This window comes from Equus caballus, chromosome X, assembly GCF_041296265.1.
Source record: "Equus caballus isolate H_3958 breed thoroughbred chromosome X, TB-T2T, whole genome shotgun sequence".
Taxonomy (NCBI): Eukaryota; Metazoa; Chordata; class Mammalia; order Perissodactyla; family Equidae; genus Equus; species Equus caballus.
This window is the reverse complement of record NC_091715.1, coordinates 119,666,337-119,688,417: the sequence shown is the minus strand read 5'-3', so window position 1 is coordinate 119,688,417 and position 22,081 is coordinate 119,666,337. Positions and strand designations below refer to the sequence as shown.

General features: G+C 34.3%; 1 protein-coding gene across 14 annotated transcripts in view; it reads right to left on the bottom strand.

The window, feature by feature from the left end:
- Nucleotides 1-22,081, bottom strand: part of STAG2 (STAG2 cohesin complex component) — a 134,954-nt gene that overhangs the window by 67,101 nt on the left and 45,772 nt on the right. For all 14 annotated transcript variants that reach the window (XM_070257533.1, XM_070257534.1, XM_023633545.2 and 11 more), the window contains 3 exons: nt 8,363-8,506; nt 5,089-5,167; nt 1,512-1,676 (listed from right to left, as the gene is read on the bottom strand). In XM_070257533.1, the coding sequence (XP_070113634.1) occupies nt 1,512-1,676; nt 5,089-5,167; nt 8,363-8,406 (288 nt within the window). In that variant the 5' untranslated portion in view covers nt 8,407-8,506. The remainder of the gene's footprint in view (nt 1-1,511; nt 1,677-5,088; nt 5,168-8,362; nt 8,507-22,081) is intronic.

Sequence of the window (22,081 nt, the reverse complement as noted above, 5' to 3'; positions counted from 1 at the left end):
TTTTTCAAATTAGGGAATGACTAAATAAACCACAGCACAGTAATATAATAAGACATTATTGTCTTAATATCAAATGTGTATAAAAATAATCATTTACGGCCAGCTGTGGTGGCCTAGTGGTTAAGTTGAGTATGTTCCACCTTCGGTTTGGGTTTCTGGGCATGGGCCCACGCCACTCATCTGTCAGTGACCATGCTGTCAAGGTGGCTCACATACAAAAAAAGAGGAAGATTGGCAATAGATGTTAGCTCAGGGCAAATCTTCCTCAGCAAAAGAAATAATAATCATTTAAAACATTAGAGGCTGGCCCCATGGCTGAGTGGTTAAGTTCAGGCGCTCTGCTTCGGGGGCCCAGGGTTTTGCCAATTCAAATACTGGGGGCAGACATGGCACCGCTCGTCAGGCCATGCTGAGGCAGCATCCCACATGCCACAACTAGAAGGACCCACAACTAAAAATACACAACTATGTACCTGGGGGCTTTGAGGAGAAAAAGGAAAAATAAAATCTTAAAAAAAAAAAAAGTAAAACATCATACAGGAAATAAAATCCCCACCCTAAGCTAAACTATATGAAAGCAAATCCTATATGGATAAATGAAGGTAAATTCGAATTTAAGAAAATACATTGCTCTGTACAATTATTGATAGCTCAAAAAACTAACAATTCATTTTACATGTTAAAATGTTCCTTATTAGTTCAAATATATATTTTAAAATTTACTGATAAAACTACACCTATTTAGATGATTTATAAACAAGATTTGCATTTCAGTTATTAATAACAAAAAGCTTAAATGACTAGTTCTCCCTAAACCATCCATGTGCACCCTTTGATTAAAGTTAATTCTATAAAGGAAAGAAATTATTCCCTTATTATAAGTTTTATAAATTAAATAACTTTATTAAGCATGTATATTGAGTACAGTGTTTATTTAATTTTTAACAACCATATGGGTTTAACCTCCACTGTAATGACTAAACGCTTCCATTGTCATAAAATTATGCAGAAGAAACAAAATTAGGATGATTTGGCATGGATTAACTCCAACTTTTTAGTCTTTTGCTAAGAAACAGCACAAGTAATAAAAGTTATAATAGACAATAGTGATCAAAATAATTCAATTCACTAAAGTGGACAGTGATTATATTAGGTCACTCAACCAAGCATTCTATACAGGCAAAGGACTTCATGTTTTAATGGCAGCTATAGAAATTCAGGGGAAATTGAAACTTCATAGGGTTTACGTCAGCATATTTTTTGACCAAATAATTTTTTATTCTATGCCATTAAAAGAAAATAATGCAGCATAAAATGACTCAAGACACAGCTTAAAAGTCTTATGTCTGAAAAGAAAAATCCCTAGATTTCTGACTAGTTTGTTGCTTTTTTCTAATAAGCAGTATTAGCAATCTTTTTAAACGCAATTTAAAAAATCAGGGACATATCTTATACAACTCACTCAAGTTTAAAATGTACAAATAAACTGGGAAGAACACAACAAACATTACCTGCATAGCACTCTTGCCCATTTTAACAACTTCAAACAACATCATGTTTTCCACTCCATTCTGTTGGTGATGCCCATTCATTCGGTTTGGACCAGCAGGAGGTTTTGCTCCTCCATTTCCACCTTTGCCCTTTTCTCCTGGGCCCTTTTTGCCTTTTTTACAAGTCTGCACAAAAATATAAGTTGAGTAAGTTCTATCATTACCCTTGAGAGTTCAAAATAAAGCTAGAGCAGAGGCAGCTGACAGGGTACATAATTATAACATGCTTAAACCTGACCTACAGGGGAGTGCCATACACATATGTCATAATAAAATGATATGGTTGTGACAGCCTCTTTGTGGTATCAATTTTTTCATTTAGACTACCATACACCTCACATGACACTGCAGTTAAGAGCACAGCCTCTGCAGACTGACAGACTGCATGGGTCCAAATTTCTACTCCTGTTAGCTGAGTGATCCTGGGTAAGTTACTTAACCACACTGCTTCAGAGAGATTTCCTAATTTGTAAAGTGAGGATAAAACTGTGCCTACTTCATAGAGTTACTGCTTTAGGGTGCAGATTAGAGTGGGCAGCAAAAACAACAAAACTATCGAATAAGTAACTCATACTTAGTTCAACATTTTAACTTGATGTCAACTGTTAGTCTTATAAATCACTGCAGGACACTGACAAAGGAATTCTAAACAGTATGAATAGGCGTATCAACCTCATTCTTCTTCTGGGCCCTCCCTCCAACACTCACTTATCACGAAAATTGAACTAATGAACACTATGGAAATGAAGTCTCTTTAGAAGGAAGTTGTCAATATTGGGGTGGGGGCTTCATAAATCAGTGAAAAGGTTGCCTACATGCCTCAGTTATAAAATACTTCCCACAGTTTACATACTTTGTCATAGAAAAATAAGTCATTCCCTAACTCAGAGTCCTCATTTCTAAAATGCCAGAGATGTATTAAAATCTTTACAGATTAGAACAGATGATTTCTAAGGTCTCTTTTAGACCTACACATTTCTATGATCTTGAGCAAGGGTTGGCAAACTTTCTGTCAAGTGCCAGATTGTAAATATTTTAGGCTTTGCAGACCACATACCGTCTCTGCCACATATTCTTTGTTTATTTTTACAACCCTTTAAAAACGCAAAAACCATTCTTAGCTCTTGGGCAATATAAAAACAGGCCATAGGTTGCAGACCCCTGATCTACAGCCAGGTCTGCAAATTTATTTTCACTGACAGGCTGTCTGTTTCTATACTTTGTTCCATAGAGGGTCCTTCGTTCTTCTTCAAGAGTCCAAAACCACCCTACTCTTAACTACTTCAAATATATTATTTGTTAATTTACATTATTTTGTTAATGAGATTCAGTCTTTGTGAACCTAAGTCATTAATTCCTAATTGTAGAATGAAAGGCTTTTGTCCCCAGTAAAAGGAATTTCGGAGATAAGGGTGAAAGAAAGGATCAACCACAAAGAATACACTAGAAAAGTATAAAATGTTAATGCTAATTAACATGGAGCTATATATTTGCAATTTATCTATCATTTGCCTCAATATTCCCTGCCAGTATGAAAACCTAATTAGTACAATTAAAATGGCTCAATGGGTACACTATGCTAGAAAAAACAATGTGCAAGGAGTGATAATACAGGGAAGTACAAAAGTAAACATGCTAACCTGGGTACAATCTTGTAGAGGGAAAAAAATCTCTAAAGAAAGACTATATAAGGTAGCATACTATAGTGGATTAAGAGCACCATTTTTCAACAGACGTGGGCTCAAATCCTTTAATCACTGAGCTTCTCTGGATCTCAGTTTCCCATCTATAAAATAAGGCAGTTTTCTAATCCACAGGGTTGTTCAAATATTAAATTAGGTAACATATAAAATTATTATTACAGTGACGGAACATACATACTATAGTGTTAAAACACAGTTGCTCTTATTATTATAATAAATCCTTGATCTGACCCCTAACACCTCACTCACAAACTTGGCTGTAAAAAGCTAATCAAACTACGGCACAAAAATGCTGGGGAGTCCTCCATTCAGATACCACTGTGAGACTTACCCCAACCTGTATATTAAATCAAAGTCAAAAGGAGAGTTTCATTTCTGCAAGATGGTTGCAGAACAAGAAAAAAATGGTTTTCTAATGAACATACATATACAGTCACGCATCACTTAATGACAGGACACATTCTGAGAAATGCACCATTAGGTGATTTCGCCATTGTGCAAACACCAGAGAGGACGCATACAAACCTAGATGGTATAGCCTACTACACACCTAGGCTCTATGGTACTAATCTTATGGGACCACCATTGTATATGCGGTCGGTTGTTAATACAAACATCATTATGCGGTGCATGACTGTACTATCCACTAGAATTATGGGCATCTATGGATAGTCAGGAGTTAACATTTTTATTCATTCACACTTTTACACTCTCTCTCTCAAAACTTCTGCTTTTTAAGGGACTAAGAAAGCATATGAAATTATGAAACACATGGATTATGTGCACTCTAAAAAAATATTCTAGGGACTAGTTAAATAAATCATGCTCTATACATAAAATGGGATGCTAAGACACCATTAAATATTACAGCAGGAAAAGTTCACTGATAGGAAAACTGCTGACAACATACCATTGAGTTTTAAAAGCAAATCAAACAGTTTGCATACTATGATTCCATTTAAGTAAAATTTTATGTGCATGTCTATACACAGGTTTATATATAAAAGTAAGTTCATCAAAATGTTTAAAGAACAAATTACCTCTGGGTTATAGGTTTATAGGAAAATTTTACTTTGTTCATTGTACATTTTGTATTATTTACACTTTTTAAAAGTAAATGTGTCATGAAAAATATAAATCAAAATTCATTTTGAGAAAGAAAATGCTGAACGAAAACAGATCATCTTTTGCACAATGTATTTACACAGATGCATGGAGTCAAACGCACCTTCAAAATAGCAAAATGATTTAACCATTCACCAAGTTATCCACAGCCCCCAGGCTACCTACTCTACACTTTCATTCTGTTGACAAAGAACTTGACTTTCTTAGTTTTTAATCCTTGACATTACTTGTAAAGAGCAAAATGAACGTCAATCGTAACTCATTAGACTTAAACTGGTTGTAGGTTACATTTTTAGGGTTATAGGGTTTGCTGGTTGTAGAGTTACACTTTAGAATAAGACATTCATTTACTGCTTTGCTTTATATTTAACTACTCATGCGTAAATAAAAATAAAGCCAACAGCCTATCACATTTTGCTTAGCATACTCTGCTTTACAAAATAAACTACTACAAACAGTGGTGTATTATTAATTTCAACTTTACAGTAGTGGAAATAGTCAAAAGATAATTTGATCTAAAAGCCAAAGAAACCACATGTGTTCACAAGGCTTACCGTTCCAATCAGGAAAAAAGGGCATTTTTTAAAGACAACAACATCTGAGACATAATTAAAACAACTATATATATTCTATGTATATAATCATATATATACATTTATGCATATGAATGACCTTAAGAACCAAAATAAAGCCCCATATTCTGTACATACTTTGCCTTTGCCTTGCTTTTGGTTTTTTCCTTCAATGTCTTCAAAATCTGTGTCAGAAGAAAAATGTGTTTCTGACTCCCTGTGACAGAAAGATAAGCAATTATTTACCTTCCTTAGAAATGTAGATGGAGTTTCTAATTTTTGCCATATTTTCTAAAAGAAAAGCTTGGTTAACTCATCATAACACTCCATATTAGCATTAAACGTAATTAAGATGTTTTCCCAAAACATCATACCATAGCACATTACCAAACATATAAAATTACATAACCAACTACAAAAATAATAACCTAAAACACAAATGTCTAAACATTTTTGTTATTTTGTTAATTTTTAACCAAAGCATAAGAAATGAAATGAGTGGCTCTCGAAATTTTAACCCTAGGAACTGTGGTTTTCTGTTCTAATGGCTGGTGTCATTTTCTGATTTAAAGACCATGGAGCTCAGGGAAAACTGTAAGGCACTGGATGAGATTTATTAGGGAATTTTAGCAATATTAAGGTTCCTCTGACCGCTCCCACCTCACTCAAACAATACTTACAAATCTAGGTGTAAATACATAAAACACGTATTTCCGAAGAATACATATAAAACATTTTGACAAACTAAATCATTTGTAATAGAATAGGGAAAATGTGCTAATTGATTCAAGTTCTTTATGAAGTAAAGAGGTGGTGAGCTATAGTCAGGAACACTAGTTCCCGTACTAAGAAACTGTGATCCTGGACCAGTGACAATGTCTCCATCTTCTCTTCTATAAACAATGTATATGCAGGAAAGAACGAAATCTCTAAAGTTTCTTCAGTCTCCAAGACGTAAATCTATAGTTCTAAGAAATTGTCCCTTTTTTGGAGTAGGAGGAGTACTTTGTACAATTTGGATTTTTTCACACAGAAGGCAGTAGACTAATTTAAATACACATGTGTGATGCTTCCTATGTATGTAAACATGGGTCCATCTATCTAAATAGTAGTAAGGCACCCTCATTTAAATTTTTAAGGCAAGGCATACTTGGCATTTGGTCACAATGAATTTAAGAATTGAGCCACACCCATAAAAGATAAAGGTTTTACCACTCTAAATGAGTAAACCTAGTGCCAGTTTTGCTTAAAATAAATGGAATCAAAGTAAAAGGCTATCTTTCTAAAGCTAGTCTTCTCTAACTAGATTTCTTCTATTTCCATTTTTATTGCTACAATAACCAGTTGTCGAGAGGCTGTGAGGTAGGAATACTTTATAAATCTAAAGTAATGGTTAAGATGCCAGCAGGAAAAAAAATTACTATTTATAGCACTTACCTACAAAGTAATTTAAACAATGTGTTGAAGATAGTGGCAATCCTAACTATGTTCTATAATGTTGCAAGGAAAGGGCCTGTAATAAATACCATTTCCCAGATTTAATGCACCAAAAACTGAATGACTACTATAATATTAACCCTGAAACTCACGCCTGTTACATCTTAAGAAAATTGTTGTCATCAATATTCTTCCCACATGCCTATATGACCTCGCAAAAAAAAAAAACCTGAAAATGTTTTAAAATATCTTGGTGTATAAGTAATACTTCTTTCTTCCCAAGACATTTGTGGGACACCAGCTCTCTTAGAGAGCTCAGTAACTGCTCTAAGTCTGCAAACAATCACGAGTCTTCGCAATATTCCAATGGCCACAGAGTAATCAAAGGCTCAATGACACTCTCAATCCTCCTCTCCAGGCTATCCCAACGAAAAGAATGAGCCACTAGAGGTTTGATTACTAACTGGAAAACCTTCTGACGAAAGCTGAAGTGAGTAACCAGCATAAGAAACTAAAATAATCCCCAACTAGAAAAGAAATATGTTCATGACTCTTTCTACAATGCTTTCCCTCTGCTTTTAAGATCAAAAGAACAACAACAAAAACCTATCCTAGGTGAAATAACATATTCTAATATGTTTGTGGAGTATATTGGGTTAACCTTTTAGTGGCTTGAAATTTCATGAGTATCTATCACATGACTGAATCTTCCACTCCTTTGTCTTCACCCTGCCCCCCACACCTCACAGACCCAGTCAAATGCTGTCTATTCTACTTCCACAACATCAATTCCTTCTTATCCACTATTCTTTTTCAGGACCTAATTACTTGAGATATTCTAACAGTCAACAATCTAGCTTATAATATAAGCTTTTTAAATTATCTCTAATCTTATTTTAGAAATTTCATAATTTTATAGTAGTCAAACCAAAAATTAATTTTCTGACTATCCCATATCCTCCTTCAAACAAAAAGAAAAATAAGAAATCTTCCTCAAGAATCTTAAAATAGAGCCAATATACCCCAGGATTTAAGTCACATTTTGAATACTTTGAAATCACACTTTGAAATACTGGCAATATCCCAGTAGACCCTTAAGCCCCACTAAAAATAATAAAATTATTTTTAAAATGAAAATCTGTATACCATCAAAAGCAGACATTGGCTTCCATTATGTACAATGGTCTCTCTCTGTTATTTTCAAAATTTTTAGCAACCAGACTCTGTTTTCAAATCAAGTCTTATAAAGACCCCAACAGCAAATATAATGTGGTAGATATGTACGTAAGGTTAAAGGGGTCCATGGGCAGTTTAAAGGTTCACTTTTCACTGAGGCACCTAGTGAAACTGGAGCTTTGGATGAAAACCCCTCACTATTACATATAGTAGCTCAAATTCTTTCCTACATCAAACACCAAAGAGGAAGTAGAATAAAAGTTGAACAAGAAGTATAGGTAGCTTTTTAAGACGGGGATAAAGAAAATACCTATGTTGAAGTCACTTTATGGACCAGTAAGTAATTTGTTTCTGCCAAAAATATGGAGAGCATTGTCGTACCCTCCTAGATTTGTTTTAGCCTATCATCATTTGATTTTATAACAGAAATCTGACATTACATCCTAAATACTACTGCATGGTATATATTCCTTACTAATGAGAACACAACTTTTTAAGAATTTCATGACATTTCCTCAAAATAGTTGCTATTGTATAACCGAGTATGGACTCAAAGAACTGCACAGCCAAAATAATAACTGTGTAGTATCTAAATTAAAAAATAAACTTAAAGCATAGTACAAAAAAAGCATGGAATAATTACTTTTACAGAGCCCAATGAACGTTTGATATAAACTGTTTCAAAGTATACATACTACCTCATATATTAGATCTTCTCAAGCAGAAGTAATTTTTAACTTAACACATTTCCTATTTTGTGGAAAAAACAAGCACTTAAAAATTATCATAATATACTTACTGTAGTAGATTAAAATCAGTTGGTATTTCTGGAGCTGCTATCATTTCTTTATCATCTTCTGGAACGCCCCAATGTCAGAAATATATTCATATATTTACGTGGGCCAAACGATGGTTTACTTCTTTCTTCTAAGACAGACAATTCCTTTAAAAGGGGGGGATGCCATATTTATTATAAACACATCAAAAATATTGGGAAGGGTATCTATACTCAAAAACAAAATTCCCCAGTGCCTGCTAATATGTTTTAGTAAATAAGGATTTCTTTCCCTTGCATTTGACTGCTTTTTCTAGATATGGATTTGTTACAACTGTTGTAGCCCCACAATAGTAACAACAGATACAAAGAAAGAAGCTTGTATTACAGACAATTATTTAAAAAATTTGTTATGATTCTCTAGCCTGGCTTAAAAAGATGTATGCCCTAATTAGGAACCAAATGTGACTCTTTTACTACTCCTGAAATCCTTATGACAGACAAGTTTAAACCATAATACAAGATGCCTCAAAATTCTACAGGTTTTTGCTGCTGATGTATAGTACAGATAAAAGGAGCTAATAAAAAATCTAAGATGTAATTTTAAAACACTTTAAAAGCAGGCTCTTCTACCATAGAAGAAACAGTCCAAAGGCTGGCTTATTAATAAATAATCAATCACTTCATGATAATACCACACTGTGTTGAAGAGGGAGGGGAAAAAAATGTTAGCTCTGATCTATTCCCTCAAAGAACTTATAATCAATTTAAGTATCAATAACGTCAGATGTACAACAGATTAATGCCACTTGTGACCAAAGTAAGTGTAAGTTCAGCCATAGGAAGGTTATTATTTCCACTTTTGTACGTCAAAGATGCAGTTCCTAAATGAGCGAATGACATACAATCAAATGACAAGTCTGTAACACAAAAGAGAAAACAGGCTGGCTCTCAAGCTCTTAATCTTTTTTTTTTTTTTTTTTTTTTGAGGAAGATTAGCCCTGAGCTAACTGCTGCCAATCCTCCTCTTTTCGCTGAGGAAGACTGGCCCTGAGCTAACATCCGTGCCCATCTTCCTCTACTTTATATGTGGGATGCCTACCACAGCATGGCGTGCCAAGCGGTACCATGTCCGCACCCAGGATCCGAACTGGCGAACCCAGGCTGCCAAAGCGGAATGTGCGCACTTAACCGCTGCGCCACCAGGCTGGCCCCCTCAAGCTCTTAATCTTATGCGTAACTTCCTTTTATAATTTTCTTATGTTTTTCTTTTATTTCCAAGTGAATCTAGTACCTGTCGGCCACCTAAAGAAAAAGTAGGTAAGACTGACCATATCCAATCATGTTCAAATATCACATACTGATAAACTTCTAATGATCTCTTGCAATAGAATAGACGTTATAAAAGAAACTGATAATTCAATTTTTCCATTATTAATTTTAAATCTCTAAAAAACATAAATAGCTACACATATTTAATTAAAATACAGAAGTTCAAAACACTGCATTTCCTAGCTCACTGTAATTAAGCTACTATAAATAGCAAAATAATGAGGTAATAGGAGAAACAAGAAGAATGAAGAATCCATAAAATAAGCCATGAATAATCAAGGGTTGTCTATACCAACACTTTGCGTTTATCTTTTTTTTCTGAAAAGTACTCATATATATAGTAAAATCTTTATTTATAGATGACTGTTAGTATGGTCTCCTCCTTGCTCTAAATCATGGTCCCAGGATCGTTTCCCTCTGAGACCACTAATTGTTAATCTGGTTTTATTCTTATTGTAACCTAAGGAATTATCTAAGTAATACACACCAGAGTCCTCAGGCTTGCCATCACATGTTGGACACATGGCAGCCTCCTAAAAAGTCCCAAATTATTTTAAAAAGAAAACTTTTTTAAAAAGGAAAATAATTTTATCTTTTAAAGGGAGCAAAAGAGGTACAGAGCTAGTAAGTTCTAACCAGAACATGAGGTCATCTAGATGGCCAGATGGAAATAAAGTGCTTGTTTTGTCTGTCTGCCTACCTGCCCCCTCCCCAACCAGCTCACTCTGAGCATTTTATAAAACCAAACTTGCTGCATTCCTCAAATATACAGTTTTTAAACAGATTTTAAAGACAGTTTATAAATATATTCTGCTAAGGCACATAATGAATGTATCAGCTCTGAAAAGCAGAGAGCACTATATGAAATAAGTATTGTGTGGTATACTACATTCCTCTAAATAGCACAGAATTAATTTCTAGTGTAAAAGAAGTCTTGTCAGGTCAAATTATTTTGCTCACTATAGGGCTACACTAACAGATATTTGGTAAGTAGAAACCGAAGCAAACAGAAAAGGAAAACAATTTATAAAGATGTGAGTCTCCCCAATACAGTGCCTATATATTAAAAAGAAATCAGCCAGGGTCTGATAGACTTAGAAAAAATTATTAAACTGGCAAACTCCCTATACCAGCAAAAAACTTGTTTTAAAAGTTTCTAAATATTAATAATCCATCCAACCAATTAATAGTATCTACCATGTGCCAAATGCAGTGCTGGGCACTGGGCATACAGTGGGCAACAGGAAAAAAATGATCCTTGCCCTTATGGAACTACCTGTAACAATAAATGTGAAAACATATTTATTCCTACATGAAGGCACTTACCTCTATTGTCATCTAATATTTTCAACATAAGAATACTAAATTCCATGTATCTGAGTTTTACTATTTTAATCATTTTCTAAATAATCAATTTACCACCAGAAAAGTTCTTGATACCTCAGAAAAATTTCTATATATTAAAGCTGCTTTGTAATTTAAAGGGGGAGAACGAAGGATAAGTTAGCATTGTTTTTTTTTTTAAAGGAATGTAAACTTTATCTGCAGAAAGAGATGACAATTTTTCCCTCTTTATTTTAAATGTCTACAGCTGTATATAAATACCTTTTGCTTCCCCCAAAGACTTACATTAAAAATTTCACAAACAAGGTCTTTAAATGTATTTGATACCATTTGACCTAAGTTTGGAAACCTAAAACTGTAAGAATATCTAATGCTCAAATAAAAGTATGAGTTTAATAATAAAATTCACCATACCATTTCTGGCCTACTGTAGGGTATTAATTTTTTAAAAAATATGCTCAAAGATCACAAGGTGGAGCTCTCACCTAGCGTCAAGGAAAAACTCCGAGATTTTTATCACAGGCACCAATTTTCTATAACTACTATAGAAGAGTTAACATTCCAAAAGCTTTGGAGGATAAAGCATACAAATAAAATTTCCTTTACTCTCAATCACTATTTTCCTTTTGGGGAAAAAATGTATCCAATAACAACTAGCTTCTGATTCTCCTTACTGAAAACGAAGCGAACACATACGTAGATGGTTGAATAATATACATTAAAGTAAAACCACTTCCTCGGGCTCAAGTGTATAGTATACTGCTGTTAAAGGTTTGTTAAGTACATTCATATATAATTATTGGATTAAAATGTAATAGGTGATTACATATTTTTAATTCTGTACGTTAAATTCAAGTGATGCTCTTAGTGGCACTACTTTTGATGTAAACAGAAATCTAACAGCTGAAACTTGATCACCCTAACTTTTCAAGTTGCCTGTAACGAATACATGTTTACAGCCTCTTACTCAAAGTTTAGATTCCAAGTTAAATTAATTCAATAACAAAAAGCTTTCTTCTTCTACTTCTGAAAACCTGTTGGACATCTATAACTATAGTATATAAATGCAAATATATAAAAATTAGATATAATTATGCTTGCATCTTTAACTCCAAATAACGACTTGCTAAATTAATTAAAACTAGCCCCCCAGAAAAAGTGAAAAAAAACTTTAAGATATTGTTTTAAAAAATCTTAGAGTAATTTTGATTTTTTTAATAAAAGAACAATTGTTTCAAAGTTCCTTTAATTCAATCTGAAGTGGTTTCAAGCTAGAAAATTTCAAGCTGCAAAACAGAGCCACCACTAGCAAGGTTCCTCAGAATCCACGTGTTATTGGACACTGGGGGTGCACTTCAAATAACTGGTGTGTTAATTCTTTCCCTAAAAATGCAGAAATATTCAACTGCTAAAAGCCAACAAATTCAGCACATATATCACATGCCACCCCCTTAACACTCCTCCCAAAAGGGTTACATCCTCCTATCTATAAGGATCACATCTAGGAATGTAGTATGCCTTTCTGAAATGCCATCATCGTTATAATACAAACACTTGAAAATAGGAACTACTTAAATGTCCAGCCATGGAATAATTTATGGCACAAAAATGTAATTAATAAAACATCCATATACTCAAACTATTTATGGTGACTGTGTAACAACACGGGTAAAGTTTGAAACATTAAAAGCCCTATATTAGGATGCAATATTAACAAAAAAAGAAGCAAAGGATAACAGTTAACTTACTAGGGTGGTGAAAATGTGGGTAATTTTTAAATTTTTAAGTTACAATTTTATTGTTAGTATGAAAAAAAGTAAATTACGAGGTTGGAAATTTATTTTTTAATGTCCTCTTTTAAAATCTGAACTACCTGAGGAATTATGAAACTATCTCTGCTGCTAAAACTTGATTTATTCATATTTCAGGTCCATCATCTCATAAAGTTAAGCATCTACAAAAAAAAACTCTGAGTTCTATCAAAAAGTTATCTTTATTATGTTCACCTACTCAAGATTAGCAGGCAAAAGAAACTTTCTTACGAACTTCTGGCAAGACCCAAACGTATGTCCCTTTTAGTGGCCTATCTACTTTGTCAGGAAACAGCAAACAGAAGTCTGTCATTTAGGTGGAGACTGAATTTTAAAAGGTAGACTAGTTCCCACATGAGTACATTTAATCAAAACAGGAAAGTTACTATCATTCCTTATGTCAAATGACATATGGCAACTTAGAATACATAGGGAAAGAAATGAAAAGCTCACCAAGAAATTAAATTAGACATAAATTCCTACCTTCAAAAGAAGAAAATCTACTGCCCTTTTGATGATTAATCTTTAAAAAAGATTTCTCCTTGGGGGGAGGGCACAGAGGGGGAAGTGGTGTACCCACAACATGACTAACAAAAATGTACAACTGAAATCTCACAAGGTTGTAATCTATCATAACATTAATAAAAAAAAAAAAAGATTTCTCCTTGTTCAAAAAGATATTTTTCCTCCCTCTATTTATCTCCCCAATTTCTGCTACAGTCTTCTGAGTAAAGGACAGGGTGAAAAGAAAGACAAATCAAGCAATCATCATGTATACTCAGACCAGTAACAAAATTTTAACCTAAAAGTTTCTTGATAGCATACTCACATTACAGCTACCGCATATATCCTTTCCAAATATATTTTCTTTTTCACAAACCTGGATGGAGTCCTAAAGAATTTCTAATGGTAGTACCTGCTCTGGTGCAAGAATAGTAATGCGGAGAACTTATGACTAAAAGAAATTTGCACACATAAGAGAATTAACGACATCGTCTACATTTCCGAACTAACTTTAGGATAGGCCAAATATCTGCCCTTACGAAATTAAAAAATAATATACAGAAGGAAGGGGTGAAGCCAAAAGTAAAAGGACTTTTTAAAATAACTAAGTTAAGCAAAGTGACCACATCTAACGCCACAACGCTTCAAAAACAACCTTTACATTCAGGAAAAGGAGACAGAGCAAGCTGGGGCAGAGTCTACACAGATATGGCATCACTATACACTGCCAGAAACTAAAGCCAGACAGCAGTGGAAACATCCACCTGTTCCTCTCCTATTTTTAAGTGTATGATAGTAGGTGCTCAGCAATCCTCCTCATTTCCTTGTCTACCCACATTCCCCAGTACATTCCAAATGTGACTCAAGTCCTTAGCCACAATTAGGATCACCTGGCCCAACCTACACACTCAGCCCCAGTTCTCAACCATCAGTTTTGATTTCTGCAGAAAATTAGCATGTCACTGGTGAACTTTGCAACAAATGAGTACTACCAGTTTTGTTTGGTTTGGCTTTTTTGGACAACGAAGAAGATAAGAAAAAGCTTCTACCTTATTCCTGCAGACCCACTACTCTACACCCTCTACTCAGTTGTCCTGTGCCTGAGTCATCCAAGGACCAACACCATGCCTTGTTTTTGCTCTAGTCTATCTACTAACCTCATCCCAGCAACTGGAACCCTGCCCCCAACCACACCCTAAAAGGTCTCCCTGTGTCTCTCCAGTTGCCCTATTCTGAATGCCACAATACTATCCTCCTCTCATCTGTCTACCATACTGGCGCTGGCTACTGCTAGACAATGGATACCATATCATACCCGATATATCAGACATACATCAGCTATCTAATTCTAAGTCTGCTAATTCTCCAGTTTGCCTTAATAAGCTGCAGTTGACTAGACATTACCTGGCCCTAACCCAAGACAAATAAAATTAAATTAAACTAAATTAAAAAAAACCCAAGACAGGTAAAATATTTGTTTTATCTTATACCTTAAAAATCATATCTCAGTCTGCCAAGGTCAACAGCTAAATCATGAATAATTTCTAAAAGTATTGTCAATGCTTACTCTTCATGTCACTCATACCTGAATATCATACTGTGCATTCAGCTTTTTGCACTGAGTTACTTTAAAATACATATACATGCCCCACTGACATAACTTTCTGTATATTAAGATATCATGAATAAACACTAATAATTACAACTATAATTACTACAATCGTGTAGTGGCTATCAACATTTCAGAGGTGAGACCCAATTAGTTGGTATAAATGAATATCTAGATCTGAAAATCAAATTTACAACAATTAGCTAAATTCATGTGTTAACACTCATAAATGGTATACAGCATGATATAAGCACAGTTTATTATTACCAACAAACCCACTTCACACTGGGCACCTCTGGTTCACTGGCAGATTTCAAGCAATAGCAGATACCAAGACAGACTTCATAGCAAAGTAAGTTAATCCTGCTTGGATTTTGAGGGAAATCCCAATTTTTATTTCACATATTCTTGGATTGATTGCATCAAAATTTTTCATTTATTTACTCGAAGTAGTAAAAAGTATCCAAATGAAACAGAATATTTATTAATAATTAATAATTCACATGAAGATGGAGATACAATTCTAACTGATACAATTCAGTTAAACAAAAGGAAAGTGTAAAATAAACTACTTTATAGAGGATAATGGGAAATTTTAATCTAAAATTTAGAACTGCAGTTACTACTACTAAGCACAATATTTTTTCATTTTAATATGACCACAAAAACACAACATATTTAATATTTTTATAACTTCCACTTCTGATTAGATAACACCTTATCAAAATAACTAGCCTTAGCATCCACTTGACATAAACGACTAACTTTTCCACTAACATCCACAGTACACAACTCATAGGCTTGAATTATATTCATATTCAAAGTTCAGAAATTAAATATGCTTTCACAATGGACTTTATAAATACAGTATAGGTACGCCCCATTTCTTCAGACCTAAGAAGTTGGTTCTTCATTTGGTAATTCTACACAATGACAGGAGAATCACACATATGTTGTACTCTAAAATTATTGTAATTTTCTCTATACTTAATCTTTCCTAAACCAAGATTAAAACATGTAAATTACTTTTTAAAAATAAATTTAAACCAGATAAAGACACTACAAAAAAACTCACAGACCAATATCCCTAATGAATACCAATACAAAAACCCTAAACAAAATACTCCTGACCCAGGAAACAAAGGAAATGCAAAAGAACCAGAAAACAAGTGATAAAATGGCAGCGTTAGGCCCCCACATTTCAATAATCACTCACTACTCAGCCATAAAAAAAGACAAAATCGTCCCATTCACAACAACATGGATGGACCTTGAAGTTATTATGTTAAGTGAAATAAGCCAGACAGAGAAAGACGAACTCTGTATGACTCCACTCATAGGTGGAAGTTAAACATAGAGACAAAGAGAATTGATTGGCGGTTACCAGGGGAAAGGGGGGGGTGGGGGAAGGGCACAAAGGGTGAAGTGGTGCACCTACAACATGACTAACAATAATGTACAACTGAAATTTCACAAGGTTGTAAACTATCATAATCTTAATAAAAAGTTTAAAAAAAAACTCTTTAAAAAAAGCGCACACACACACACACACAAAATACTTCTGACCCAAATGAACCAAATTCAACACCACATAAAAGTATTATACACCATGACCATATGGGATTTATTCCTGGAATGCAAGGGTGGTTCAACATATGAAAATAAATCATTGTAACACACTACATAAAGAGAATGAAGGACAAGAAATCTCATGATCATCTCAATTGATGCAGAAAAGGTATTTTATAAGATTAAACACCTTTTCACGGTACAATCAACCAACTAGGAATAGAAGGGAAGTACTTCAACATAATAAAGTCCACTTATAAAAAGCCCACAGCTATTATCATATTGAACGGTAAAAGGTTGAAAGCTTTCCCTCTAAGATCAAGAACAAGGCAAGGATGCCCGTTCTCACCGCTTCCATTCAACTGAGTATTGGAAGTCGTACCCAAAACAATTAGGCAAGAAAATGAAACAAAAGGCATCCAAATCGAAAGGAAGAAGTAACATTATCTCTGTTCACAGATATACAGTCTTGTATGTAGAAAACCCCAAAGATTTCACCAATAAAATCCTGTTAGAATAAACAAATTCAGCAAAGCTGCAGGATACAAAGTCAATACACAAAAATCAGTTGTGCTTCTATAGACTAAGAATGAACAACCCGAAAAGGAAATGAAGAAAACAATTCCATTTACAATAGCACCAAAATGAATAAAATACTTAGGAATAAACCTAATCAAGGAGGTGGAAGACACTGAAAATTACAAAACACTGCTGAATGAAATTAAAAAGGTTACAAATAAATGGAAAGACACCCCATGTTCATGGATCGGAAGACTTAATATTTGTTAAGATGTCCATACTACCAAAAGCGATCTGCAGATTTAACGCAATCCCTATCAAAATCCCAAGAGCAGTTTTTTGCAGGAACAGAAAAATTCATCCTAAAATCTAAGGGGTCCAAATAATCAAAACAATTTAGAAAAAAAGGAACAAAGTTGGAAGAATCACACTTCCTGATTTCAAAACATATCATAAAGCTACAGTAATCAAAACAGTGTGGAACTGGCATAAACAGAGACATACAGACCAAAGGAATAGAATGAAGAGGCTAGAAATAAATTCTCACATACACATTCAAATGATTTTTGACAATGATGCCAAGACCACTCAGTGGGGAAAAGAGTCTCATCAACAAATGGTGTTGGGAAAACTTGATATTCACATGCAAAAGAATTAAATTGGACCATTCATTATCTCACACCATATAAACAAATTAATTCAAAATGGATTAAAGATCTAAATGTAAGTCCTAAAACTATAAAACTCCTAGAAGAAAGTACCGGGGAAAAGCTTCATAACATTGGACTTGACAATGATTTCTAGGATATGACACCAAAAGCACAGCTAACAAAAGCAAAAACAGATAAATGGGACTACTTCAAAACTTTTACACATCAAAAGACACAACAGAGTGAAAAGGTAACTACAGAATGGGAGAAAATATTTGCAAATCATATATATGATAAGAGGTAAATATCCAGAATATATAAAGAATTCCTACAACTCAACACACAAAAAATCAAATAACCCAAATAAAAAATGGGCAAAAGTTGAATTAAAACCATAATGAGATACACTTCACACTTTCTGGGGTGGCTAAAATCAAAAAGACACACAATAACAAGTGTCTGCAAGGATGTGAAAAAAACTGAACACTTGTGCACTGTTGGTAGGATCGTAAAATTTTGCAACTGCTATAGAAAACAGTATGGAGGTTTCCCAAAAATTTTTAAATAGAACTGCCATATGATTCAGCAATCCCCACCTTTTGGGTACATATCCAAAATAACTGAAAGCTGGGTCTCAAAAAGATATTTGCACACCCACATTCACAGCAGCACTATTCACAACAGCCAAGAGGTGGAAGCAGCCCACATGTCCATCAACATCTGAAGAGATAAACAAAATATGGTATAGACATACAATGGAATGTTGTTCATCCTTAACAAGGACGGAAATCCTGTCACATGCTACAACACGGATGAACCTTCAGGACATTTTGCTAAATTAAATAAGCCAACAAGTCACAAAAAGACAAAGACTGTATGATTCCACTTACATGAGGTATCTAAAGTAGTCAAATTCATAGAAACAGGAGTAGAATGTCGGTTACCAGGGGAAGGAGAAAAGGGGGAGTTGTTGTTTAATGGGTATAGAGTCTCAGGCTTGCAAGATGGAAAAAGTTCTGGAGATCTGTTTCACAACAATGTCAATTTACTTAACACTATTCAACTGTCCACTTAAAAATGGATAAGATGGTAAATTTTATGTTTTTACCACAATAAAAAAAATTTAAACTCCTTTTTATCAAGCAAGCTTCTCTCACTATTATATAGACTCACAAGATTTTACCAATAACTTGAGAACTCCTTTCTATAATCAACATACTATACACCCCATAACTAGTGATATTTTTTTAAATTGAATTTTATAAGTTAAGACACTGACAACTGATATCCACACTCAGAATACTTTGACAGATTTTTTGGTCTCCTATTTAATACAGTAAAAATGAACCAAAGCTTATGTAACTTTATGGCAAAGGATCCAAAGCAATACCTAGCTTTTCAACAAAAAAAAATCTGCAGGGGCTGGCCCCGTGGCCGAGTGGTTAAGTTCGCGCGCTCCGCTGCAGGCGGCCCAGTGTTTCGTTAGTTCGAATCCTGGGCACGGACATGGCACTGCTCATCAGACCACGCTGAGGCAGCGTCCCACATGCCACAACTAGAAGAATACACAACTATGTACCGGGGGGCTTTGGGGAGAAAAAAGGAAAAAATAAAATCTTTAAAAAAAAAAAATCTGCAAAAAACATGGAAGCATTTGTTGAATAATGTGAGCTAGTCCCAGCTACATTTTTTAACTTACCAGTTTATTATTAGTGTACATTATAAAGATGATCCAATAAGAACCAGTAAGAGATACCAAAATGTTACATGTATGTAGTTAGATTATTGGTACTAGATATTACAAGGGGCTCTCACAATTTTCCCTGTGAACAATTCCATTTTCAGTGCCTTATTATACACCCACAAGTGTATTCCATCCACTTTAGTATGCCATCCAATGGTGAAAGAGAAGGACAACAGACCAACTCTCAATCTGAGCTCTAAGGTGACGAAAATTTTTTCAACTTTCATAGACCAACCGATCCCAAAAGACTACCTTATTTCTGAACCACCACGAATATATGAAAGCATCCTGCATAACATCCCCAAATAATTATCTAAATGCTAAGAAAGGAAGCAAAAATAATGATTCAGCGAACATTTAATATTAATTAAGACCAATATATTATTAAAGGCAAATGTATACTAGAACTAATGTTTTTGTGTGTCAGGTACACTTGAAAATATACTCTACTGCAGAGAACTTGAAACCACTATCTTAAATTGGAAAGGTTTATAGTTATCGTAATTTTGCTTTTAATCCATAATTCCTTGTAACAATAATTTATCCGCTAAGTCATTAGTTAGGAAAGAAACTTCTCAATTAGAAAATTCCTTCTATAGAAAAACGTGAGTTATAACAATCCACATCACAAAAAACTTTCTGCCAAACAATGTAGCAAAATCTGAGAACAACATGTATGAGGAGATTCTCCATATGCAAGCATCTCTCATCTTAATCTATGATTACTTTGGCAAAAGCAGTAAAAATGCTCTTTTCATCATGAAAAGCAATCTCTCTCTCACTACCATCAGCAATTATGCTCAGCTTTCCTAATAAATTCCAAACAAGAAAGAGAGAAAAAGTTTTCTCCTCCAACTGCTTCTTTTAAATTATTCTGCTAATGTTTGCCAAATATCCCACTCATGTCATTTTAATTGAAAGATTTATTACTTCATTATATGTGTCCCATCCCCTGTCCCCCCCGACACACACACGTTAGTCCTGTATCACCTGCTAGGGCCAGCAATGTCAACTTAATAGGTATTCAGCTATATTTCACCTGTCTCTTTTTCTGTCCAAAGCTACAGAGCAATAAGCAGAGTTCCTCCACCGGTGAAGTGGCTATACAATCGTTAACATAGTTACTAGCGAACCTACCTCACTAACTCATATTGATCCTAACTTGTAGATCCTGAAATGGTTCAGAAGTCAGTGTGGCAGATTCAATTCTCACACCATAGAAAACATCATCAATACAACTCGTAACATCTTCTGTTAGGTCTGGCACTTAATCAATATCAATGTTTACAACAAATTGTGTTGATCAGTATGCTACTTTCAAGAAAGAATTGCAAAATAAGAACATATATATGGATGCATTTCTTTGTCTGCACAGAAAGAAATAATGGAAGGATTAACAAGAAACATTTTCTTTTTAAAAGTTGCCTACAAGGGGAAGGGGACAAAAGAAGGAATATAGGAAGCAAGAGTCCCTGAAGACTTCTATGTATATCTTTCTATATTATTTTAACTTTTGATTTAGGAAAATGAAGTACCTATTCAAAAAATGAACATGAACTTTTGAAATTCCTAAAGTTGAAAAAATTAAACCTAATCATGTGTACTAAATAAATAACATGAGCATAAAGAAAGCACTTATTGTATAGGAGTTTAAAACACAACATTTTATCCTTAGTGAGATGAATTCTAAGGACAAAAAGAAATATAAATAAAATTTAAACTTTACTTAATAGTTTTATTGTTTGTTGTAATACCGATTCTGTTCATCTGAAGTTTTCTTTTTACTATAGGATCACAAAATAAGTAATCACATTAATGATATTAAGAATCAAGTGTTTAAGCAGCATGGTACTGGTACAAAAACAGACACACAGATCAATGGAACAGAATCGAGAGCCCAGAAATAAACCCACACATTTACAGACAGCTAATATTCAACAAGGGAGCCAAGAGCATACAATGGAGAAAGGAGAGTCTGTCTGTTCAATAAATGGTGTTGGGAAAACTGGACAGCCACATGCAAAAGAATGAAAGTAGATTATCTTACACCATGCACAAAAATCAACTCAAAATGGATTAAAGACTTGAATGTAAGACATGAAACCATGAAACTTCTAGAAGAAAACATAGGTAGTATGCTATTTGACATTGGTCTTAGCAGCATATTTTCAAATATCATGTCTGACCGGGCAAGGAAAACAAAAGAAAAATAAACAAATGGGACTACATCAAACTAAAAAGCTTCTACACAGCAAAGGAAACCATAAACAAAACAAAAAGACAACTTAACAACTGGGAGAAGATATTTGCAAACTATATATCAGACAAGGGGTTAATATCCAAAATATACAAAGAACTCACACATCTCAACAACAAAAAAACCAACAACCCAATTGAAAAATGGGCAAAAGATCTCAACAGAGATTTCTCCAAAGAAGATAAACTGATGGCCAACAGGTACATGAAAAGACGTTCAACATCATTAGCTATCAGGGAAATGCAAATCAAAGCTACAATGAGATAGCACCTTACTCTGGTCAGATGGCTATAATTAACAAGACAGGAAACAACAAGTATTGGAGAGGATGTGGAGAGAAGGGAACCCTCGTACACTGCTGGTGGGAGTGCAAACTGGGGTGCAGCCACTATGGAAAGCAGTAT